A 24305-nucleotide genomic window follows, 5' to 3' on the forward strand; every position below is an offset into this window, starting at 1 on the left:
TAAATGGTCAACATAGTGCACTAGAGTCACTACAAACAGCTGGCGATCTCTATCCCGCAGTATTTATGAAACAGAAACAGAACGTAAACTACCAGGGAACTAATTTTCATTGACAAATCACCGATGGCTACTCAGCCGCTACTGTTATTTGTGGTTATGTTATGTTAGATTTTGTTGTTTTGACTACAAATGCAAATAATTAACTTCGTAAAGCAGCCTATTTTAGTAATACAATTTACTTCCTGTGTCATATTAAGAGCCCCAAGTGATCGTTTGACTCAGACGCAATAATGCTTGACGGCTGGTATTGCAGAACCATGGCTAGCGAAGCGGCTCAAGCCGAAGAAGAAGAACAAGCTCTTGAAGAATCGAAGTTCAAGAAAGAGTACAAAGCTCTGAAAACCCGATTTCAGTTCCTTGTCTACGTAATATCACCACTCACATCCTCCTCTTCAATAGTACTATACAGCATCTCAATTACAGGAAAATGAAAGCTTTCAACTGGCCTTGAGAAAAGCCCAAAAGCGACTTCTTCAGGTGACCAGAGACCGGTCATTTCTCTTAGACCGACTTCTAAAGCATGAAAAATTAGATCACTCCACCTCTGAATCAGAGGAGACTGAATCATCAGAAGATGAACAGCCTGTCATTAAAGTAGAACCAACCAAAAAGTTCTGATATTCTTAATTAAGTATATGACTGAAAATACTTATTTTCTTCTTTAATATAGACGCAAAGTGGAAACCTCTCATCATTCAACAAGTAACTCAACAACTAATTCGGGAAAGCCAACATCAGCAGCTAAGAAGCGAAGACCTGCAGCTCGCCCTTTAAATAAGCAGATTCACCCTCAAGTGGTATAAAGAAATTTATCAATGACAAGAAAGATTTTCAATAATCTTATGCCCACAGCAGCAGCTTCAAATGCCCAGTACAAATGTCCTCTCAGATGGCCATATGACACCTGAGGAGGTGGAGAGGCATTTACAGTCACAAAGTTTCCTGGATTTAGTGCCTGAAAGAGCTCCTCCTACAGTACCCACTGAAATGTTTAGTAATGAACCTTCATTGGACAGGCAAGTGAGTTAATTTTATCAGAATCAAGTTTTCACTTTAGAATCTTTATAGTGAGTCCAATGATATGATGGGAGAATTGGAGATGTCTCCAAATAATATTGAGGAAGAAATTAGCATCGATTATCTTCCAGAGTGAGTTGTAAATGGTGTGATTTAGGAAGGTGGTAAGGTAAATGCTGAGGACAATGCTGAATTATGTGTTTTATATTCTATATTGTGGAGTTATAATTTATAAAAATAAAAATGTGAGCTCTGCTCAAACAAGTTTTTGTTTCCCTGTTCTTCATAATTATTACAATTTTCAAATCTTCAGTAAGAAAATTATAGATCCTTAATTTACATATGAGCTTGATAAGGTTGTTCTACATTTCCTAGCATTCCTATTCTAAAACCTCAATAGTATTCCTAAGAAAGGTTGATTTATAGTAACATTATCTATACTATGTATTATGTCAAACAATCATGATTTTCCAAGTTTTGTATTGCATGTAACTTGGACAAGCTGAACTACAGACATATTCTTTATTTTTGATGGGGTATTTAAAAAATGAACTAATTCTGGACATATGTTTAGAGCACATTAAATCTAAAACGTCCCAACAAGCCCTATTAGACATGCAAAAACCATATTAAAACATAAGTGTGATCATGGGTTGTTATAGAGGGAATATAAATAATTCAATTGCAATAATTTAAGAGACATTTATTTTTAATTGCATAGTCCAGTTTTTTTTAAATGAAGATTACATTATAGCTATTTTAATGTATAGATTTGGTCAAAGATACAATAACTAACACTCGGAGGTTAAAACGCATTCTCCTGTATCATTTCTCAAATATCCAGATGTACAAAAACATCCTGGCGTGCAAAGTGTAATGCAAAACCTTACCGGCTGGGCGCAAGTCGGCTCACAAGCTGGTCCACATAAATTATATGTTTCATTATCCTTAGTACATGCTGAAAATTAAAAGTTGTGTATTTTGGAAATGAACTTACGCTCCAATATGTTCGTAAAAACTTGTTTCCTTATTTTGATTCAACGAATATTTCCTTAAATGTGCGACGTATATTTAGAAAACACTCTTTATATTTATGATCAGAACTTCATTGATCATTAAAAAAATATGTTTTAAGGTGAATTGAAATTGAAAATTGAAACGTTTCTTCACGGCTAACCTACGTACAAGGAGTTTAAAGCTTCAGATGTTTTAATGGTTGTTACCTAACAAGTGTGGAAATTAATACTTTGTCGTACGCTGATTGCAGTTTGACCAAACGACGCGAAGCGTAGTTCAGTCAACAATCGAGTGTGGTAGTTATTATGAAAAACAGTTATTGTGAAAAGCATCCTTTTGTTATTTCAAGCTTTTTTAGGTTGCGCTCCTCCTTCCTTATGACTTGCAAATTTGAGCGGTTTAATTGTCTGGAATGCTTGGGTGATGAACAATTAACTTTATTTTTTTAATTACCTTAGTAATAAAATTTGAAATATTTGCAAATAACAAAGACCTCAAAATTTCTTTGCCGAATTCCTATTTAAAAACACATTTAAAACTTGATAAAATGACGATGAGAAGCACTCTGTATAAGCAGAGGTAATGTGTATACCTACTTTGAGTCCAGGAAACACTAACACATACCGCCCATATTGTCATTAAGATAATTACTGATGATTTCTTCATACTGACAAGCAAATAAATGCGAATTTCGCTTATTGACTTTATATTTAATACATATGTAAATGTTTTTTAGTTCAACTATTATATCTTTTTAGTACGTAAAAATATACGTACTAAACGTATACTTAATAGTATGTAAAAATTATGCTTGTAAATCAAGCTGTTATCTATGCACCTATCACAATTCACATTTTTTGTTTCTAGAAGGGTTTAAGTTCTAAAGTAATTTTTTCAAATGGTATTTTTTCCTTTTATCAGTGTGTTATGCTTGTTATTTATAATTATAGGTGGTGTTGCCCAGTTTTTTGTATTTAAGTAATTATTGAAAAATGTTTACGGGCGCAATTTTTATATTTTTTTAAGCGCGCAAACAGCAAACAACTGATAAATTACGTGTACTGATCCTCATGCAAGAAATTGAATTGTTTATTAACTACAGTTGAACTCGCTTATAACGAACGCTCGCTTTTAAGGAACAAAATGCTTGGAACGTACAAACTGTCTATTTAACTACATGTTATTTTTGCTCGGATATAACGAACACATTTATTACGAATGATCGGCTTTAGCGAACGCTTTCCGGTAAAAATTTGCAAAACTGATCGGTTATAACGAACGAATCTATAAAAAAAGACCATTCTGTACAATTTATTAGGTTAGTTTTAGGGTATTTTTTGCCGGCATAATCTCGATCCGGGAAACCCCCGTGAATTGAATCGTAGTAAATTTTACGCGAAATAGGCATGGACCGCATTAGTTGCATTTCATTTGTGTAGGAAGAAGCAAAATCGCTTTCAGGTTAGCCATGGAAGCTAAAAAGCGTAACGTGTTAACCATTCAACAAAAATTGAATATAATTAATGATTTAGAAATCGGTCTTTCCAATTCACAAGTATGTAAAATGTATAAATAGCCAAAATCTACAATTTCCACAGTTTTCAAAAATAGAAATAAATTTAAAACTTTGAATGTTAATAAAAGTTTGAAAGTTAATAAATTAAAAAAGGCAAAAGAAAATTCGAAAACCTATAAGAGATGACATAGATCAAGCACTTTTCAAATGGTTTACGATTCAAAGGAGTCAAAACAATCCCATTACTGGCGTGATTCTACAAACAAAAGCAGAAGAACTTGGAAGACTAACGTATGGAGTAGGTGAAAGTGGTAGTGAGTAATTTGTGTGTACGAAAGTTTGGATTGATAAATTTAAGTCAAGACATAATATATTAGCGGGCAAAATTCATGGAGAGGCTGCAGGAGTATCAACAGAAATAACATCAGAATGGCTAAAAAGTCAATGGCCAGTCATTAGTACAGGATACGATATGAATGACATTTTTAATGGAGACGAAACAGATTTGTTTTACAAAATGACTCCGGATAAGACTCTAAAATTTAAGGGCGAGAAATGTGCTGATGGAAAGCAAAGCAAGAAAAGAATAACTGTCTGGGTTTGTGCTAATATGACCGGAACTGAAAAACGCCCCTTGATGGTTATCGGTAAATCCAAATCGCCTAGATGCTTAAAAGATAAAGGCAAGTTACCAGTCATCTATGAGTCGAATCAACGAGCATGGATGACTAGCGAAATTTTTGAAGGATTACTTCAAAAATGGAATGACGAACTTCGCAAGAAACGAAGGAAAATTTTACTTCTTGTAGATAACTGTCCAGCGCATCCGAGATTAGAAATTCTTGAATACATCAATCTTATGTTCCTACCACCAAACGTGACAGCTGTGTTACAACCTATGGATCAAGGCGTTATACACTCTTTAAAATCTTTTTATCGAAAAATGTTTTTGGTGCGACTAATAAGCGCTTTTGAAAGCAATGAAGACCTTAAGTTTACATTGTTTGACGCGATAATAATGATTAGTGCCGCATGGCGAAAAGTCTCGCTAAACACCATCGAAAACTCTTTTCGTCGTGCGGGATTTAAACCGCATATAATACAAGAGTACGATGATGAAGATATACCGTTGGCGCGTTTGGTAGAATTTCAACAAGAGGAACTTGTAGATCAAGATGATGAAGAAGACGTTTCATTGACAGGATGGATTAAAAAATATAATAACATTGATCTAGAAGAGTACACCAAAATAGATAACGATTTGATAACAACTGATTTTCCTAGTGATGCTGAACTAATGAATAATGTTAAAGTACTCCTTACAGACGAAATTAAGGAGAGTGGAAACGAGGAAGAAGAGGAACCAAACGACGATGCTATGCCCACTGTGTCACAGACCCTTTCTTCTCTGAACGTGGTTTCGAAATTCATTCAATGTACAAGTGCCGTATTATTATTATTATATTTCTTCTGTATATCAAGCCTTCGATAAATTATATGGCTATATTGAAAGATATTCAGTTATTAAGAATCAAGTGCAAAATAAAATGATTGGCTACTTTACAGTACAAAATAAATAGTGATAAGACGTGTATCTGTATTAGGTACATAGGAGCAAATAAAATAAAAGTATTGTTTTTACCCATCTTTTAATTTTAACTATGTACATTAAAAAAATTAATTTTTAGCGTATAAGAAGTTTTAAAGTTAACCCAATACATATTAGGTAAAATTCAATTTAACGAACGCCCGGCTATAACGAACAAAATCTTTTGTCCCCTCGTGTTCGTTATAACCGAGCTCGACTGTATATCTTTTCAATCCCTTCAAGGTAAACTCGAAAAAACATAGACAATTCCAGATTTATTTCGTTTGGAACCGGGATCATAATTCACATTCAGATACATCTGAAAAGTCCCAACGAGGTAATGCATGAGGTATGAAGCAAGACAATCATAGTCTTAGAGATAACGCTAAGCAAGGCTGGTGTTAGCTCGGAACTAAAGCTAAAGCAACAATCCAAATCCCACATTAACGTAAAAGTATGATTGTAGGTTGCTATAGAGGGAATAGAAATGAACAAATTACAATAATTTAAATACATTTATTTTAAATTATGTAGTGGCTGTACTACATGAGTTTAGCGATACTGCATATTATTAAAAAAATACAATATCTAGCACTGGGACTTTAGAATACAATCCCCGTTATTATTTCTCACGTATCCAGGTTTACAAAAACATCCTTGCTTGCAAACTAGGATACAAACCTCTGGCTGATAGGTACAAGTCTCCTCACAAGGTGTTCCACAATTACTATATTGTTCATTTGGTTTAGAACATACTGAAAATTAGAAATTCAGAAGGTACAGATTTGATTAGGCATTTGCTTAACGACTCACAAATTTCAATAAACTTTTGCAAGCCATTTTAATAAAAAATATAACAAATTTGATCCAGCATAGAAATTCGTAAGGTCCAATCGTACAATCGTGGTTCAAAGGTCCAGAACCAGGCAGAACGAGATTTGGGAGCGGTCAAACTAGAGAGGTTTACATACTAAAGTTAAACGGAGGAGCAGCAAATCAGACTATTCCTGAGTTTAACCCAATATGCCTAACGCCTTTAGTTGAACCTTGATCTATAACACTGGGCTTAATAGGGACTTGGACCCTTAAGAATAACATTCTATGATGTTATGGAATGTTGTGAAAATTCCACTTTACTACACGCTAATGTTTAATTAAACTTACAAAAGAAAATAAAGTTGCCATACACGTGTTCGTAGGAATAATATTGAACCTAATATTTGCGAAAGTGTCTTTACCGCACTTGTTAGGCAAATAACAATTGCAGGAATTTTTTCCTTATGTTGACCATACGTTTAAGAAATACCCTTTACAACAATGTACTATTTCATTTTTGCAAATATACTTTATTTTGTTAGTATATAAGTATCTGTAACATCGGGTTTGATACTACTGTAGATATAGAATGGTGTTTATATCTTATAATGAAATCACAGATAGGGAAAGAACAATAAATATGCGTTTATTAATGTAAAATGAACAAAAGAGAGTATAATTGTGAGTTTCGTGAGCGCGGACGCGACTTCTGAGTTACCAACGACAACCGAACCCAAAAGAAAAGAGAGCTTGTACGTGCCCTGCAAAATTTTAAATACTAAAACCCATGGTGATAAACCATAGGCGTATCCTGGTTAGGGTGCCATCTGCACCACCCGCCGCATCAAACCGTGGCGTCTTCGCTGGGAATTGGAACTGCAACTATAGGGCCAACGGAATTTAACCAGGGCAATTCAAATGGCGACAAAGTATATTACACGCAGTTCCAATGCCGACCAGGTTTATTACGGGGATTTCCAGTACGACAAGGCATGGCATGAGAAATTCCCATGCCCCAACTAATGCCCACCAGGGTCGTACCTCAGGGGTATAACAATCTTGAAGATAATACCTACTATCTAATATGCATCAACGTAGAAGTAACACCTATCTACAAGAACCACGATTCTACATATCTCGTTAGTAGCTCACCTATTGCAGCAGAACTTATTTGTCTCCCAAAAATTGCCAGTACGGCCAATAATAACACAAATGACGCCTTCATTTCGGAACAGGAAATTTCGTTTCAAGCTTAAAGTTACACGACTGCTCTATAGAAACACTACTACTGCTGCTAAATAGTATTTTTAAGAATGCGCAACTGGGTTTTCCCTTTTTCCTGCGATTATTCGATACCATTAATCGCAATACGCCCGGCTTCTAAATTGCCTCTATACTATATTTTCGTCAAATGAAATTTGCTGTTAAACAATGAAATGTAATCTTTTACTTCATATTTCTAAATTAGTAAGAAATGAAAACAATAACACAACAAACAAATATTAAAAAAATTACAAGTTTAAATAGCCAAAAATTATTCGTACACGCATGATACGCACTATGGAATAAGTCTAATTTCTGTTAAATCAGCGATAATTATAACAATTAATGTTTAGTGTGCATATCCTTGGCATTAATGATTGCTTAAAGCCTTCTGGACATTGACTCAAAAAGTTTTTTGGTTATTTCTGGGCTAATTTCTGACCAACATTTTTGTAGTTGAGCAATTTACTCCTGGCGAGATCGAATTTCACTCCTCTTTAATTTAGACTCCAAATACGCCCACAAATTTTCGATGGGATTTACGTCTGGTGACCGTGGAGGAGTAGGAAGCAACCCACGTGCTTTATAGAGCAACCATTCTTTAGCTGTTCTAGCCGTATGCTTGGGATCGTTATCTTGTTGGTACAAATACGATTCTCTTATGCCTAGTTTGATAGTGCTTTCATTCAGATTGCCTCGAAGTATGTCAACATATTTAGCAGCATTTATAATCCCGTCAATTGTGATTAGATTACCAACTCCTGCGGCACTCATGAGAGCCCAAACTAAGACGCTGCCCCCTCCGTACTTAACAATTGGCATTAAATTTGCCGGATCTAATTCTCTATTGGGTTTTCTCCAGACAAAACCCTTTCCATCTGAACGGAAAACGTTATATTTGCTCTCATTTGAGAACAGAACTTTTTCCCAAAAAGATAGTGGCTTATTGGCATGTCTCTTAGCAAAATTCAAACGTTTTCTTCTATTTGTTTCGCTTATAAAAGGCATTTTTCGAATAGTTATTCGTTTATAACCAAATTCGTGGAGACGATTTCTTTCACTTACAGTGTATTTACAGTCTTACCAAATTGTGTTCGAATCTGTTTGGCAATTTCTGGACCACTAGTTTTAGCATTTTTTTTTACCTTTTTCAGAATGCTTCGAGCATCACGCACGCTGAGCTTCTTTGGTCGTCCACTACGCTTTAAATTATCAACTGAATGATTTCTAAATTTGGACACAATCTATTGAACAGTAGTATAATGAACTTTAAGTATCTGCCCTATGCGTCGAAGACTTAGATTTTGTTGAAATAATGTCACTATTCGATTTTTCTGAACGTTATCTAGTTTTTTCGATTTTCGACTCATTTTCTACAATTATTATAGTCTTACTGATAATTACATAAATATAATTGCTGTTGTTCAAAAAAACTCAAGAATAAAAAAAAACGTGTATAAATTCTAAATAGGCTGCATTTTATAGGAATGCGCTGCATGCACGAATCCTTTTTTGAGTTCTCAGAATTTTAATCATTTACAAATTTTCTTAGTATGTAATAGTTTTTCTATTTTACCCATAAAAAAATTGTTTCTACAAAGGTAATAAACTATTGCAAAACAGCAAACTTAATTTGACGGAAAAACAAATTTTTTGTTTAGGAAAATTATGCTGTACGAATACTTCTTTTACCCACTATAAGATCCTGCACTTTTTTGCCCAATTCTATTCAGCATAAAAAAATCTAAAAATCAAATAAACGCGCTGCGTTGCCTTTTTGAGAGCCATTTTCTCAAATTAATACTTACAAAGGGAGGACACGAGTTTGAGGATATAGAGTACCCTATTAATATGTTATCTGAGTAAAAAAATGGAATACAACACTCAATCATTCAAGAGAAAAAAGGCATTCAAGATGCGCTATGCTTCTTAAATACTTTCGTAGCAGCGATCGGCGAGGCGCGGTGGGTAAAGTAATTGCCTGCTACATCGTCGTCTTGGATTCAATTGTCCCTCCATGCATTTTTTAAATTTTAATGTTGTTTAATTATCAATAAAATATTCGAATAATTATTAATTAATTAAAATATTTTATTTTATTGATTCGAAATTGGTATGTTAAACATTTTTTTATTTGATTATAAAAATATCTGTCTATAAATACCTTTTGAGGTTCGGGTAAAATCGCATCATTTAGGAAAACCGTAAAATATTTACGAAACTATAAGACTTGCAGTGCTTACAGAATTTCAAATTTATTTTATATTGTTCGTTTATAACTATTTTAGAACAATTTTTATTATGAGATTTATCATAAAAATAATTGAAATGTAAATGTTTCCTGCATGATGCACATAATGTGATAAACGATATACTTTGACACTCACAATTTTTTAAAATTTTAAATGTGAACGCTTTACGTTTTCCTTGCACAATAACTAAAAAAAAATTGTACATATTAGTAGAGTACTCTATACTCCTAAAATTTCATTTAAATCTGTGATTTCTATGGGGATATTTAAAGGAAAGGGAGGGTGTAACAAAATAGACCTGAAAACATTGAGGACTTTAAACATAGGATAAGGATGGAGATAAATAATATTCCAGTCGAAAATATTCGTAGTGCAGTAGATACTATTTATCCTAAACTTGGTGCATGTCAGGTGGAGTTCATTTTCAACATTTACTATATTAAATCAAATTAGGTAAGTGGTAATTAGCTATTTAGAATAACTCATTTTATAAAAAAGGGTATTGTCCTTAAAAAATAATTAGCCCTTGTTTTATCGCAACTGAATGAGCAAATTCAGATTTTTTTGATACCACCGAATAGTTTTTGAAGACGTTTTCATAGAACCCCCCATATGACACAGGCTGCCGTTTGAAAAAAAAAGTTGGGGTAGCTGGGAATGAAGAGGTTGTAAATAAGGGATGAATGTTATCACCAAAAGTTTAACAGTAACTTCAATGAATTTACGTGTTTCAACGTTTTTCGAAAAAATCATTCATAAAAAAGATATGAATTTTATGCGAGACATTTGAATAACCTTGTACATTGCAATAGCTGTTTTAAAATTTTCATCTATACATATGTATGTTATCGAGTTTATGTGATACTTCGTTTTTTTGGGCGGTTAGCTGTGCAGGACTAGGTCAATCAGCAAATCAACAGCAAATAGAAGTCGTACAATTTTTTAAATTAAAAATAACTTTAATTCTATATAAGTAAGATTAATATTCATAATTCGTACATTAATAAACTAAACGGATATTCTATTTTGTAATGAACCATTTGATAGACACCTTGGTTTGAACTAAAAAAGAACAATATTGGTAATAAACATATACAGTGGCGGGCAAAAGTTTAGAATTTTTATATGCATAAAATTCTTATTCACTAATCGTATCATTTTTGTATAAGCTTGTTTCTTATATTGGACTTGTATATGTTTATTACCGAAGTAAGTTAAGTTTTTTAGCTGACAAAAGTTTAGAAACTTTTCATTCATATTACTCCTCTCAACGTATCAAAATATTTTAGGTGAATTACCAATATTAGTACTTCATTCATAATAAAACGTACTTCCAAATTAATAAAATCTTGGTTTTATTCTAAAAGGATGGATATAATTGAATGGCCGTCACAATTCCCCGATTTAAATTGGATGAACATTTATGGGAAATCCTAGATGGGCGCACCTGTTTGAGAAACATTCGTAACAAGGCTGAACTTTTATAAATGATATTTGACGAGTGGAAAAATATTCCTAAAGAAATGTGTGTGAACCTCGTTGATTTCAATGCCTAGAAAATGTCAGGCAGTGTTTAACTCGAAAGGATATGGTACCAAATATTAAGTTTCTTTTTATTGTAATATTAACTCTTTATAAATAAAAGTTTCTAAACTTTTATCCGACTCAAAAATATGTTTTATTTATAACTAACTAACTACTACTACTACTAAACTTTTTTTCAATATTCATTTCGCTAACTATGCGTTTTAATAGCCAATCTGATCAAAGACTACAACTGCATAACAACAGTACTTTGGTAATTTGTCTTTAATTTCAATTAACTTAAAAATTAAAGTTCTAACTCGTATTTTAACGACGTCGGACTTTCGTGGTCCATCCATCTTCGCTCTCGGCCGTAGGTTGAGACTTTTGGACTGCTGGAAACTAAAGTCTTAATATGAGAAAATATGATTCATTCAAAAGCTTACGTTTCTCCTTAGAAGCAGGACGTTTTTCCTTAGCAGGGCCTCTCTTGTCATCTCCTCGTCACGCCATGGAACTGTGCTGTCTTTACGCCACTCTGATCCATCCTCACATGGAGTTCCGCTTCTGGAAGACGGAGGACCTCTACGATATGTATCATCGTTTGCACGACCTGCACGCCAGGAACTTCCACCAGCAGGGAGTTTACGATCGCGGTCATCGCCTCTACGATCATCCCTATAACGTTCAGTTTTTGAAGCACATAAAATGTGTAGTCGCCAACCACCGTCAAAATACAATTTCGGAAAATCCAGAGAACAGGCTACGCGAATAACACTGTATAATACGAATGTACCTCCCATCTCGACGTTCAAGACAACGTTCAGAATCGTAGCCACGAGGTTTGTCGCTATCACGATCGCGGTCGTATAGCCTGCCACCATCACGATAATCCCCCTTTTGTCCATCTTAAGTCACATCTTGCAGAGCAGGAATATTCTGCCGAAGAATAATTTCACTTTTGTCTAAAGAAATTTATGAATCACAGAATTGCACGTTATTGCAATGCATGCAATAAATACCTATCTGTATTTGTTGGATCACATTATAGACTCTTGAACACAAATTCAAGGGGTTAAAGTTGACCTCCAGCCAATTACCCAAATCGTGAAGTTGAAGGGTTGCCATGTTAACTATATTAACGAGAACCTAAAAAATTGAATCTTGAAGATATAAAAAAGTCACGGGAATTTTTAGTTATTACCAAATCTGTTAAGAGACTGGCCCTTGTGGGAGGCTGAGTTAGGCCCAAAAGAATGGCCAACCTTTGTGCTTTTTCCAGTGGTGACTCGTCTGTTTCAATGAATCTATCAAACTCTGGGTGAGCAGAGGGCAGTAAAATTGCCAAGGTGGCCACCAGAACTCTGAAAATATTTTGATTATTGCTTAGATTAATGAACCAACAAAAACACATCCTTATAGAGTTTTTCCTGTAGAATTCAGAGACATACTCATATTGTTTGTAAAGCTGTTAGTTTTCCAGTTATTTAACAAAGTAACTTTTTTTATGAGCCATCCTATATAATTATTTTTACATGATTCAATACCACTTAAAATATTATTCCCTTTTTTTAACAAAAACTGTATATCTAATTGAAAGTCATTCTTGATGATATAGTTTTCCCCCATAGGTTTTTCTCACCTGCAAGCCATTTTTTGCAATTGCTCCTGAGTGATATTCTTCATTTCCTTACTCAGTTGCAGCAGTTTGAAAAGGGCAGTAGCATGGAATAAGTAATTTCCCACCTTCGAAAATACTATGGCTAACTTTTGATAATAATTAGCCATAGTTTTGAGAACAGGCATTTTTTTTGGACAGATTCATTAAATTGTTGATGTCCTCAACAGCCTTGTAGGCTTCCTGTCACAACTCCATTTGAATAGGAAAAGCCAGTTAATGAAGTCTGAAATGATCAACCCTCAATCAAAACAAATCATTGTATAGAGAAAAAAATATGCCTTACCTAATCTCAAGATTTAACTGGTGCATCTCAGGTTTGGACATGGAGACATTAGTAACTTGGGCAGGCAACTTGCATATGTTTTCTAAATGTTTTTTGTCGCTTATCACACAGCTTTCTGGACCCAGTATTAATAATTATGGTCCGCATGGTCCAACAAGGACTGTACTTCATACTTATCCACATTTACCTTATTGACATACTTTCTAAAAAGTTTTTCACACACCACACACAGGAAAAGTGCTTGGTTTATTGGAGTATTGTTGCTGATTTGAATGGGACCCTTTGGCGCAGAAACCTTCCTGTTTATCGTAATCGTAAAAATCATCGTCTTCTGAACATGAGCTATAGTTTTCTTCTTGTAGGATTTTCATAGATTTGAGAGCCTCATTGATAAAGTTATCCTTCACTGCATTGCCAAACAGATCTTCTTCGAATTGATGGTTGATTGCTGGGTTCATTTTTAAGGACAAATTGCTAAATTTGAGGTGAAATTAACTGATTTTCGAGGTAAACAGATACGTGATGGTTTTGTTTTCAATTAAATAGTGAGGTTATGTTTAAGGTCAATAAAAACTGTTGTCAAAGCATGTTTCCAACCTTCCCACAAGAAACGAACGGCAATATGGCTAGAACTAGCAGTTTCCATTTACTTGTAGGGAAACGTACACACTATATGAGTCTATGAGCGCAACAGTGGCCTAAGTTACAAAACTGCGATTTTGTGATTTCGGCCCATTACTAATCCCGAAAATGTATATTTTAAAGCAACAGTAGCCTAAGCCACATTTTCGTGTTAACTACTAAATGGCAGCAGTGTACTTACTCATTGCGTTTAAGATTCATCATTCATAGTTGGTTCAACAGTGACCTCTAATCCAAATATCTGTGGGTTAAGCCACTATTACTTTGAGGGTTGCTGTGTAAGCAATAAACGTGTATTTAGTAAATACAACAAAATATTATGGTTTATTTATATTTAATTACTTTTAAAAGCTGCTACATTGGTGCTATGAGATGGCTAGTACTACCGCTAAAGGTATGTATTATTAAGGAATACATTATTTTGTTAGAAAATTTGTATTTGAAAGTGTTATATTTTTTAAAGGTAGGTCTGTTATTTAAGACTATACGTAAGACTCTACCCACACTTATCTTATCCACGAGAATTTGTTATTACAAGCGGCAGCTTTGGACCTATTGCTTACGGATTCATCATTTAGATACAAATGAAGTCTTTATGAATAAACGGAGCGAATCTATTGCCTCAAGAGGTCCCCAAGAAATAGAATCATGCATTTTGCATTTCGTCAAAAATTTTGTAAAAATTGAGAAATTAATAATGCACTTGGACCAATGCGGAGACCAAAACCGAAATATAAAGATGGCTGCTTTATGCAAGTATATTGTGTCGTCTCACTTAACCAACCTGCGAAAAATTCATAGTCAATTCTTGGTCAGTGGGTACTTCTACCTGCCTTGAGATTAAGATTTCGGTTTGGTCGAGAAGAACAAGAAGTTCTTTAAAGATATTTTCGTTCCAAATGAATGGAAAAACGTTATAGAATCGGCAAGAAAACGACCACCTTTTAAAGTAATCCAAATGTCCACTACTGACTTTTATTCTACAAACAATTTGGAATGGATTTGGAGTGGTGAACTCAACACACGACTTTTAAAAAATTCAACTAAATGTCCTCTACCCAAAAGGGCACAAAATTGACACAAAGAAAAAGAAACCTTTTAGAATTTGCTCCATTTATTCCACCAATATATCACCAGTTCTACAAAGATTTGAAGACCTCAGAAAATCGGTCAGAAGAATTGAAAGATTAGACTGTTTTGAAAGTTTTCTAATAAAATACCTTAGAACTTGAATTGTGCACTTTTTCAGTAGGTATATAGCACCAAGCAAAGGGACTATCCAATAGTTGGATAAAACTATGTTGAAAGCACGAGTGGCCTAACCCACATGTTTTTCCGTAGAACAAAGTTAAAAAGGAAAAAAATTACTCCTTTACATCGAGCTTATTGACACTGCTAATAACTTGGAAGCTCGCCATATTGTTCAGATTAGTTCAGGTTAACTTTTCTTGAATTTAATTATTAGGGTCAGGTGGTGTAAAAACGAGACACGTAAAATATGGGTAAAAAATGAGACATTTGATTAATGCTAGAAAAAAATGTACATTCTGGCCGTTTTCTTATTATAAATAGATAGTAATATTTGTAAAGAAGTCTTCCCCACAATTTATTTCATTTTTATTTGATAAATGTAGAGTAAATGTAGAGATACTGAAATTAAAAATTTATTGCTCAATTTCGCGGTTTAAAACTTTTTATGTGCGCTAAAGGACTTTTGCCGTGTGGCCTCGGTGCAAACCGATAGGAAGTTCGAGAATATTGTTGCGCCCGCACATAAGCCACAGGTGGATGTAGGCAATTCAGTTTCGATTCAAAATTCATTGTAGAGTAAAAGTGTCGTTTTTTGCGAAGATAAATTTGAGACACACACAGAGGTAATAATGAGACAACCCAGGGGTCAATATGAGAAATAATATTAAGTTATTTTTTTATTTCTATTCGCTACGAATCGAAGATGCCAAAGAAGTATGCTGAGGAAGATCTTAAAAAAGCGGCGAAGTTAGTCAAAGGAGGAGACGTAACCTTAAGAAATGCAGCTAAAACCTTCCACATCGGTAAATCGAAACTTAGTCGCTACATTCATAAGAAGAATTCAAGCAAACAAGGGAGGAAAACATCCTTATCGTTAGAGGCAGAACAAGATTTAACTTCAAAGTTAACAACCATGGCTCAGTGGGGATTTGCACTAACCAAGCAAGAAGTGAAAGCAGTAGTTCAAACATATGTATGTAGGTACCCTCAAAAATAAGGTGTAATCCTTAAAAAAGTGTTGTGTGCTGAAATGGTGTTACTAGTAATAATATGATTCTATTGAAAAATAGTTGTATTAAATGGATGATCCAGTTCTATCACAGTTGAACAAGTCACATGACTAAGAAATTATTTGTCTTCGGAAGTAATTGGAATTTTCCAAGCTTGAAAAAACTTTATTCCAATTTAAGCTATGGTAAGCAGCGAATTTGAATTACCCTGTATGTATAAATAGCAGTGTTACGGCTTCAAAATGGCGTCAAAAAGTGAGCTATATGGTAGGCTAAATGGGAGTTAAAATGACGAACCTAATACTGAAACGGACTTTGATAAAGTGCTTGATTTGAACAATACAAGCACATTATAATTCTCAAATCCAATGGTTAGCCATGACAATCATTCCCCCCGCCCTTTAAGCGTTATTCTCCAATGGTATATATGTCATATTATCCCAGAGACTTACAGGCAGACGCTGCGTCAGCAGCCTGGATCAAAGGGTGCCGCTTCGGCCATAAAACTGATAGCGGCGCGATGGAAGTACCAAAGATAATTAATCAGTTAGAGACTTTTCGTGTGAGATTCGTTAGATTCGCTCAAACTTTCAACCTGTTAACATCACAGTAATAAAGCCCAAAAATCCAAGAATTTTGAGTCACTAATTCCCATATAATGAGGATTTACCCGTGAGAGGAGTTCGCTTTCAACAAATTGATACATATTATCGAACCAACGATCAAATAAGACTAAATTTAAAATCAAATAAAGGCTCAATCGATTTCAGATTTCCGTCTGAAGCTTCATTAGAAGAATTTCGTATAGAAATTAACATATGGAGGTAAAAAAACAGTTATTTTAAATTAATTTGTATGTGAGCTTTCATAAAGAAAGCCATATGGGGTTACTTATCAACTTAAATAATGTAAATGCAAAAAACATGTCCCATAATATTGTAACTTATCGTTGGACATGTGCGGAATGTCACAGGCACCTACTGGTGCCCCATTGTAAATTAGAAATGGACTAAACTTGTACTAGTCAAAATAGATCATTCGTGGTAAAGATAAAGGTCTGTTTATCATCTCGCCTAAAAACATATGGAGGTGTGAATAAGATGATTAAGGGATGTAAGCGTGGGAAGAATGTGGAAAGTGTGGTGACAGGCTTTTGGAAGAAAAGCAGATGCACCCGGGGTGACTCTCACGCATCAAAAAGGGATTCATTCGATTCCCGATTCTAGAGAAATAAAGAAGTACCGCCTAAACTTGTGTTTTTGTTTCTCTACGAGTTAGGGAATTTCTGACATGTACTAATTATACATTTTTTTTTGCAGCAGTGGAAGCGAAACCGAAGATTAGTGTAATTAAAATAAATGAAAAATATAAAAAAACTGTCTTTAAGTTTCCGTTATTTTATTTATTTATTTAAGTAATAATTTCTTAACAAAAGATGCACCTAAGTTATATTTTATTATAACGAATGTTGTGGGTTTTGAATGGTGGGAGTTAGTGACTCAAAATTCTTGCATGTTTGGACTTAATCACTGTGATCTTAACAGATCGAAAGTTTGAGCGAATCTAACGAATCTCACACGGAAAAAGCCCCTAACTGATTAATTGTCTTTGGTACTTCTATCGCGCCGCTGTCAGTTTTATGGCCGGAGCGGCACCCTTTGATCCAGGCTGCTGATGCAGCGTCTGCCTGTAATCGACTGGATCCAGGGCGACCCCACGTTGTGGGGTCTAGGGTTAATCTGCTTCTGCTCTCACCAAATAGACGTAGGTTTGCTATTCTTATAATTCCATGGGTACTATATTGAACTTGATTAATCTAGGGTAAGAATATTAATTTATTTTATTTAAAGCGTGGAGGAAGATGACACTCTTATTTATGTATTACCTGCTCTCGAGAAGTTCCGGTGTTGACCTTTTGGCGTGTATGCGTGTATGCACGTGTTCATATTAAAATTTTGTATAACTATTTATGTGTATTTAAAGTGATGTTTTATACGATATAAATTTATAATGGGAGAAAATTTAGTTAAACCGAGCTCGTGTTGCATTAGGGAGATTCTATGGTGATGTTCTATCAATTATAAACGTCGGTTTTTACGCGAATATTTGCATTTCCTTTACCCGCCCGTTCGTACAAATTTCCCGTTTATTTCGTATTTAGACAATGCAAGGCAAAAGTAGAAAGTTCTTCACAGTTCACTTAATTAATAGAGTCTGAATTAAATAGGATAGATGAAAGTAGTTTCACCTAAATCCAACGTACAAAACAGATCTTAATCACATTTATTTGTTTGTTAATTTATGCATTCGTCTGACGCAATAGCCAGGTTCATTTTATCCTACAACGTTGTTTTTTTTAGGACACCTGTAATATATAGGAAAACAAAAATGGAAGGAGTCTATGAACATGTGTATGTGAGCATTCCTTACTTATGTTAAGACTATCAAGTAATACTATGTGAGAATGACATGGGGGTTAGCCGTAAATTACTTCTAAGATAAGCGTAAGAAAACAATACAGGGTTGTTTGTGAATTCTTTAACATAGGCGAGAGAAAAATTGATGATGGGTCAGGGAATCGTGGGAAAAAGTCTGGAATGTGGCTTATCAATGCTCTTAAAAAGAGAGGGATGCGCTCGGGGGTGGATAAGACATGTGTATCGGGGGGCATTCCGGCCTTGGTTCTTGACAAGTAAAGGAGTACCTCAAAACTTGCTTTGTTTTATTTTTTTCATAACGATACCGAAATCTTACATATATGTAAATCACAAAAATTTGGGTGAGCAAGAGGCAAAGCTTTTTGCAAACAAAAACAACAGACGCATAATTATTTTGTATTATGATGAGGATCTACCTATAAGAGTAATTCGATTTCAACAAATCGAAATGTATCTTCGTAATTAAAATTCAGCAGCCTGGATCAAAGGGTGCCGCTTCGGCCATAAAATGATAGCGGTGCGATAGAAATACCAAAGACAATTAATTATTTAGGGGCTTTTTCCGTGTGAGATTCGTGAGATTCGCTCAAACTTTCGACCTGTTAAGATCACAGTAATAAAGTTCAAAAATCCAAGAATTTTGAATCACTAACTCCCACCAACCAAAACCCACAACATTCGTTATAGTAAAATATAACTTGTATAGCTCATTCCGACGAATTATGTATAGTGCATTCAGAGTAAAAATGGTACACGTCATCGCGGTGAAGATCCGCTGCGTTGCCAACTTGTAAATATTATACCTGAACATATATCTTACGGCATTATCAACTTTAAACTTCTAACTAGTCGAAAACGTTTGCTTAAAAGTGTTTTCGCTTTACTATTTAATGTAGTACTAGCAGCTTATTAGATAAAAATGTAAATTAATTACTTTTACAATATAATCATACTTAGCATTACAGGAAAATCTTGCTAAGAGTAAAAAAAATAAAGTGTAAAAAATAATAATTCATTCTGCATCTAAAAGGTCACTTTTTTCTTCACTATCCTCTTCAACGTTGATTATTAACTAACCTGAACTAACCTCATTCAAGACATGAGCCATGTAGTCCAGATCGTTCTATCTCAGCCTATGTAAACATAGAGACCATTGGACTCTCTATTAAGATCTCATTAAACAATTGGATTCTCTGCTGGACGTCATTAAGGACCTGAGATAACCAAAGGAATAAAAATATTCTTCAGACTAATTAAGATCATCATTCTTCTACATAATTTTCGGTCAAGCAGTTATGCTGAAAGTTTGATCTTTTATTTCTTAAGAATAAATAAAGTGGTTGTTTTTAAAAAGCGCGGTTTTTAAGAAAAGTAACTTAATTCATGTTCCCTTTCGTACCATTCTTGAATTACATGTTCCGTGTGTTTGATGGTAGTGTTTTGCCATATTTCAGGAGTAATTGTATTTAAAGCTTCCTTCCACACCTGTAGGTTGCACAACGTTTTTACTCTTAAAACAGTTTTGAAAACTAGTAAAAACCTAAAAACTTTTTAAAAATAAAAAAAATTTGAAATGTGAACAGTGCGATAAAACGTCAAACAAACAAATCGCATAATGATGTCTGAGTAATGGCAACGTCGCAATATTTTACCAACATAATTTATGGCGCGAAATTTAAATTCGCATAACGACGCATGTTGTTGTTCCATATGGTCCGTTGGCAATGAAATTACGTCATCTGTGACGTGCAACCATTCTTAAGCTGGATATACTATATGCTATATGTCGCTTATCTACAGACATTGAATTTCCCCCTTAATTTTAACCAAAGAAGCAAACAACTACTAATTGTAAGTATTTCAGTCTAGAATATTTTATAAAGGGCGTTTCAGGAGAAGATGTATAAACTTCGACATGTTATTTTACTTTTAATTCTAAGCAAAAAAGTTCCTAGGAACATAATATTGTGGAACCTGGGTTCAGGTTACCGTCGCGGACGGGACACCGGGTCATCCGGGTCATTCCTGTCTCTATCTTACCGGTCACACTTACCCTTTCCTCAATGGTATTTGGGGGTATCATCCCTTCGCCTCCCCATTGCCTCTTAACGAATCGAAGAAAATCGACTTAGACGTCATGGACTCGATTTCTGAGAAATGTTTAATGGTAAAAACCGGCTGACGATATTTTCTACGTTATTGCTAACAGAGACATAGGGAATTTTTCAATTTTCGATTATTTTGGAAATTGCCCATAATATTTTTATTTCAAAGAATATCTCAATTCTGTAAATACATTCTTAAAGCACTTTTTTAAGTGCAACACAGTGGCTTACTTAGATTTCTGTATAGTTTTCCATTTTATCAGAAATACAATTTTTTTAAATAGAAATAATATTCAAGGGAAGAACCATTGTGATAAAAGAGAAATTGCAGGAGGCTACTAGGCAAGCTTTTGCCTGCAGTTATTAAACCAGTCGAATAAATACTTTAAATAGCTGTAACTCTGTGCGTAAAAGATGTTTACTATGTATTCACCTGGGAGATGTTCAATTTGAACATCTTCGCCAATTATTTTTAAATTATTGAAAAAACATTTTTTAATGTAAAATTATTAATCTATAATTTAATCTCAACACGGCCATTTCTTTAAGTACAGAGCCAACTATGATTTTTATAAAAAAAAAAAGAAAATTATGTATTTCTGATAAAATCGACAACTATAGAAAAAATCTAAGTACGCCATTGGATTGCACTCGAAAAAATGCCTTAAAAATGTGTTTACAGAACTGAAATATTCATTGAATTAAAAAAGTTATCGGCAGTTTTCAAAATGGGCGAAAATTGAAAAACGTCCTACATCCCGGTTGGCAGTGACAATATCGTCTGGTGGTTTTTGCCACTAAATATTTCTCAGAAATCGAACCCATGACATCTAAGTCGATTTTACTCCATCTAATCAGGAAATAGGTTTTCTCTGTTAAAACAGACCAATTCGGACCACACTGTCCAGTGTATAAAATTGGCATTGAGTGAGTTTACAGTACATGTTTTCTGGGAGTAATATTATACTCCTCTTGGCAGCTACACGTTAACTGTTAAAGTTTTACGTTAACTGTATGGCCTCATTCAACTATTTTCAAGTCATTTTTCAATTAATTCAAACCACTATCTTAATACAGTCGTGAGATGAATTATTCGTCCATTTAAGCTATTTTCAAAAAATCGATCATAATAAAGGCAGAAGCCGCTTCTAACGTAAAATAAATCTGTTCGCAATTAAATTATTAAGTTTTCGTCAAATTAGGAGAAAATCAAAATATTTATCAACATTTCTTGAGGTATGATAATACTTTTAAATTTATAATGCGAAGCGAAATTATTCGTCCACTCGGCTCGCCCAACAAAATATTTGCTATTTATTTCTTTTTTGTAAAATCCCTCCAGATAAATTGAACAAAGTATTCGTGATATCTGAGTAGTATTGATATTCACGGAAGGCGAGTTAATTTTAAAAATGGATCGTAAACATTCTGAAGTCCCTGCTCATTTAAGAGCGTTAATTATAAAATGAAATAACGAAGGAAGATCGCAATGTAAAATAGCCAAAATTGTTGGTAGAAGCAGATGAACGGTCCAATCTATTATAAAAAAATTTAAAACATCGAAAATGACTGCAACATTGTCAGGAAGAGGAAGAAAATGTGCCTTGACCGAAGGCATGAAACGAGAAATTATTAGAACAGTGATAATAAATCCAAGAGTTACGGCCACAGATTTGACATCATTACGGACTAGTTGTACATGTTGCAACAATAAGAAAATTATTAAGAAACAATGGTTTGAGAGCACGAGTAGATACGAAAAAACCATTCGTTAATGAAGTGAAGAGAAAGAAGCGTCGGGAATTTGCCCAAATGTATCTGGTCCAAAGAATTTTTGGAAAAACGTTATACTTACGGATGAGACTGAAATTGAGCTATTCGGAAAGCAAAAAAAGTTTTGGTGTACAGAAAACGCAGAAAATCTTACAAACCTAAAAATATAATTCCAACAGTGAAACACGGAGGTGGTTCTGTTATTATCCGGGGGTGCATGTCTTGATACGGGAAGGGTCGACTTCATTTTATCGACGGGATTATATGAATCGCTTTGTCTATTTAGACATCCTTAAGAATAATTTACACGAAAGCGCAAATGACGTGGGAATTTTAGATAAATATGTTTTTCAACAAGACAATGACCATAAACACAAAGCTCGGATAGTTACGGAATGGTTATTGTGTAATACACCAAAAGTGTTGGAAACGCCACCTCAGTCACCGGATATAAATCCCATAGAGCATTTGTGATCAGAACCGAAAGAAAGAGCAAAGAAACATCAAATATTTAATAAGGAGGAGCTAAAAGCCAGACGTCTGGAAGAATGGGCAAGAATCCCAGTGGAAGTTGTCAGAAAATTAGTTGAGCCAATGCTTAACAGGTTGGGAGAAGTTATAAAATCAAAAGGATATCCTACACGATACTGAATTGAGATATTTCGCATAAATATGACAATAGACGAATAATTCTTCTCTTCTGGTTTTTGGTTTTTAAGAATTTGTTATTTATTTTTGAAAGATATTGTTTATATTTTATTTGCATATTTGAGATAAAAATGATACGTTTTCGTTTATGAAATAAGGTTCTGAAATAAATTTAAGTAATTTGGATTTTATTCCAGTTTTTTAAATATTCTGCTAGTGGACAAATAATTAATCTCGCGACTGTTGCAGCTGACTATATAGAAACATGAGAAGGTTGAGGAGTGTCGTATTTTATTTTTTAAACAGTTAAATCGACTTACCGAAAAAAATTGTGTTGCACGTTGAATGTTTGAAACTTGAAGGCAGCAAACGTAGAAATGAAATGAAATATTCGCCGTATTCCTATTTTTATATAGGACCCTGAACTTTTTTGCCCAATTCCATTCAGCATAAAAAATGTAAGAATCAAATAAACGCTCTGCGTTGCTTCTTTGAGAGCCGTTTTCTCAAATTAATACTTTCAAGGGGAGGACACGAGTTTGGGGATATAGAGTACCCTATTAATATGTTACCTGAGTAAAAAGATGGAATACAAGTATGAAATGAGTAGAATTGAATTGAAACTTTAGCCATTTTTTTTTCATATGAAATGTTTTTATTGTCAATCGAAGTATGCACCACCATTATCAATACACTTCTGCCATTTAACGGGAAGTTCATTGATTCCCCTGCTGTAAAAGCCTGCAGGCCGGGAGTCGATAAACTCTTGGAAGGCAGCTTTGACAGCCTCGTCGGAGTTGAATGTTTTCCCTACCAAGAAGTTATCCAAATTTTGAAAGAAGTGGTAATCAGTGGGTGCTAAGTCGGGTGAATACGGTGGATGACGAAGAGTTTCCAATTCCAACTCCTGTAGCTTGGCCAAGGTGACTTGTGTGGTGTGTGGCCGAGCGTTGTCGTGCAACAATAGCGGTGCGCTTCGATTGACTAATCTTGGCTGCTTGGCTGGCGTCAGTTGCCTCATCGTTTCGGTCAGTTGTCGGCAGTAGACATCAGCCGTAATCGATTCACCAGGTTTCATGAAGCTGTGATGGATGACACCTGCGTTGGACCACCAAACGGACACCATAAGCTTCTTTTGATGAAGATTTTTTTTCGCACAATGTTTTGGTGGTTCATCTTGATCCAACCACTGCGATGAACGTCTGGTATTGTCATATAGGATCCATTTCTCATCACAAGTAACAATCCGATTCAAAAATGGATCGTTATTATACCGGCACAACAAAGAACAAGCTTCGAGACGTCGTTCTTTCTGTATGTCGCTCAACTCATGCGGTACCCACTTGTCCAGCTTTTTCACCTTACCAATTTCAGCCAAATGAGTCAATATTGTTTTTTTGGTTACACTGAATATTAACGAT

The 24305-nt window shown here is 34.6% G+C and overlaps 4 protein-coding genes across 6 annotated transcripts in view; 2 read left to right on the forward strand and 2 right to left on the reverse strand.

Annotated features, from left to right (window-relative positions):
- The first annotated feature begins 164 nt into the window (after positions 1-164).
- On the forward strand, positions 165-1334 carry LOC136418194 (INO80 complex subunit E-like). Of its 2 annotated transcripts, none has more exons than XM_066404182.1 (5): positions 165-425; positions 484-671; positions 731-857; positions 916-1080; positions 1133-1334. In XM_066404182.1, exons 1-5 carry the CDS (start codon positions 291-293, stop codon positions 1211-1213), a joined length of 696 nt encoding a protein of 231 aa, XP_066260279.1. In that variant the 5' UTR covers positions 165-290; the 3' UTR covers positions 1214-1334. The 2 variants fall into 2 exon arrangements, with proteins under 2 accessions (XP_066260279.1, XP_066260278.1); XM_066404181.1 differs by having other exon boundaries at positions 913-1080; positions 1133-1333.
- Positions 1335-1765: 431 nt separating this feature from the next.
- Positions 1766-7372, reverse strand: LOC136418137 (serine protease inhibitor swm-1-like). Its single transcript, XM_066404100.1, has 4 exons — positions 7167-7372; positions 5790-5953; positions 2691-2820; positions 1766-2035 (listed from the first exon to the last, which is right to left on the reverse strand). The coding sequence occupies exons 1-4, from the start codon at positions 7237-7239 to the stop codon at positions 1869-1871; spliced, it is 534 nt and encodes a 177-aa protein (XP_066260197.1). The 5' UTR covers positions 7240-7372; the 3' UTR covers positions 1766-1868.
- Positions 7373-10509: 3137 nt separating this feature from the next.
- On the reverse strand, positions 10510-16113 carry LOC136418160 (eukaryotic translation initiation factor 3 subunit A-like). Of its 2 annotated transcripts, none has more exons than XM_066404124.1 (7): positions 13018-16113; positions 12696-12957; positions 12258-12417; positions 12076-12202; positions 11850-12018; positions 11500-11731; positions 10510-11445 (listed from the first exon to the last, which is right to left on the reverse strand). In XM_066404124.1, exons 2-5 carry the CDS (start codon positions 12857-12859, stop codon positions 11963-11965), a joined length of 507 nt encoding a protein of 168 aa, XP_066260221.1. In that variant the 5' UTR covers positions 12860-12957; positions 13018-16113; the 3' UTR covers positions 10510-11445; positions 11500-11731; positions 11850-11962. The 2 variants fall into 2 exon arrangements, with proteins under 2 accessions (XP_066260221.1, XP_066260219.1); XM_066404122.1 differs by having other exon boundaries at positions 10510-11448.
- Positions 16114-16990: 877 nt separating this feature from the next.
- LOC136418195 (uncharacterized Golgi apparatus membrane protein-like protein CG5021) overlaps positions 16991-24305 on the forward strand; it is a 54463-nt gene continuing 47148 nt past the window's right edge. Inside the window, exon 1 of the mRNA XM_066404184.1 lies at positions 16991-17002. The gene's annotated coding sequence lies outside the window, so the exon portion shown is untranslated. The remainder of the gene's footprint in view (positions 17003-24305) is intronic.

Source organism: Euwallacea similis, chromosome 33, assembly GCF_039881205.1.
Source record: "Euwallacea similis isolate ESF13 chromosome 33, ESF131.1, whole genome shotgun sequence".
NCBI lineage: Eukaryota > Metazoa > Arthropoda > Insecta > Coleoptera > Curculionidae > Euwallacea > Euwallacea similis.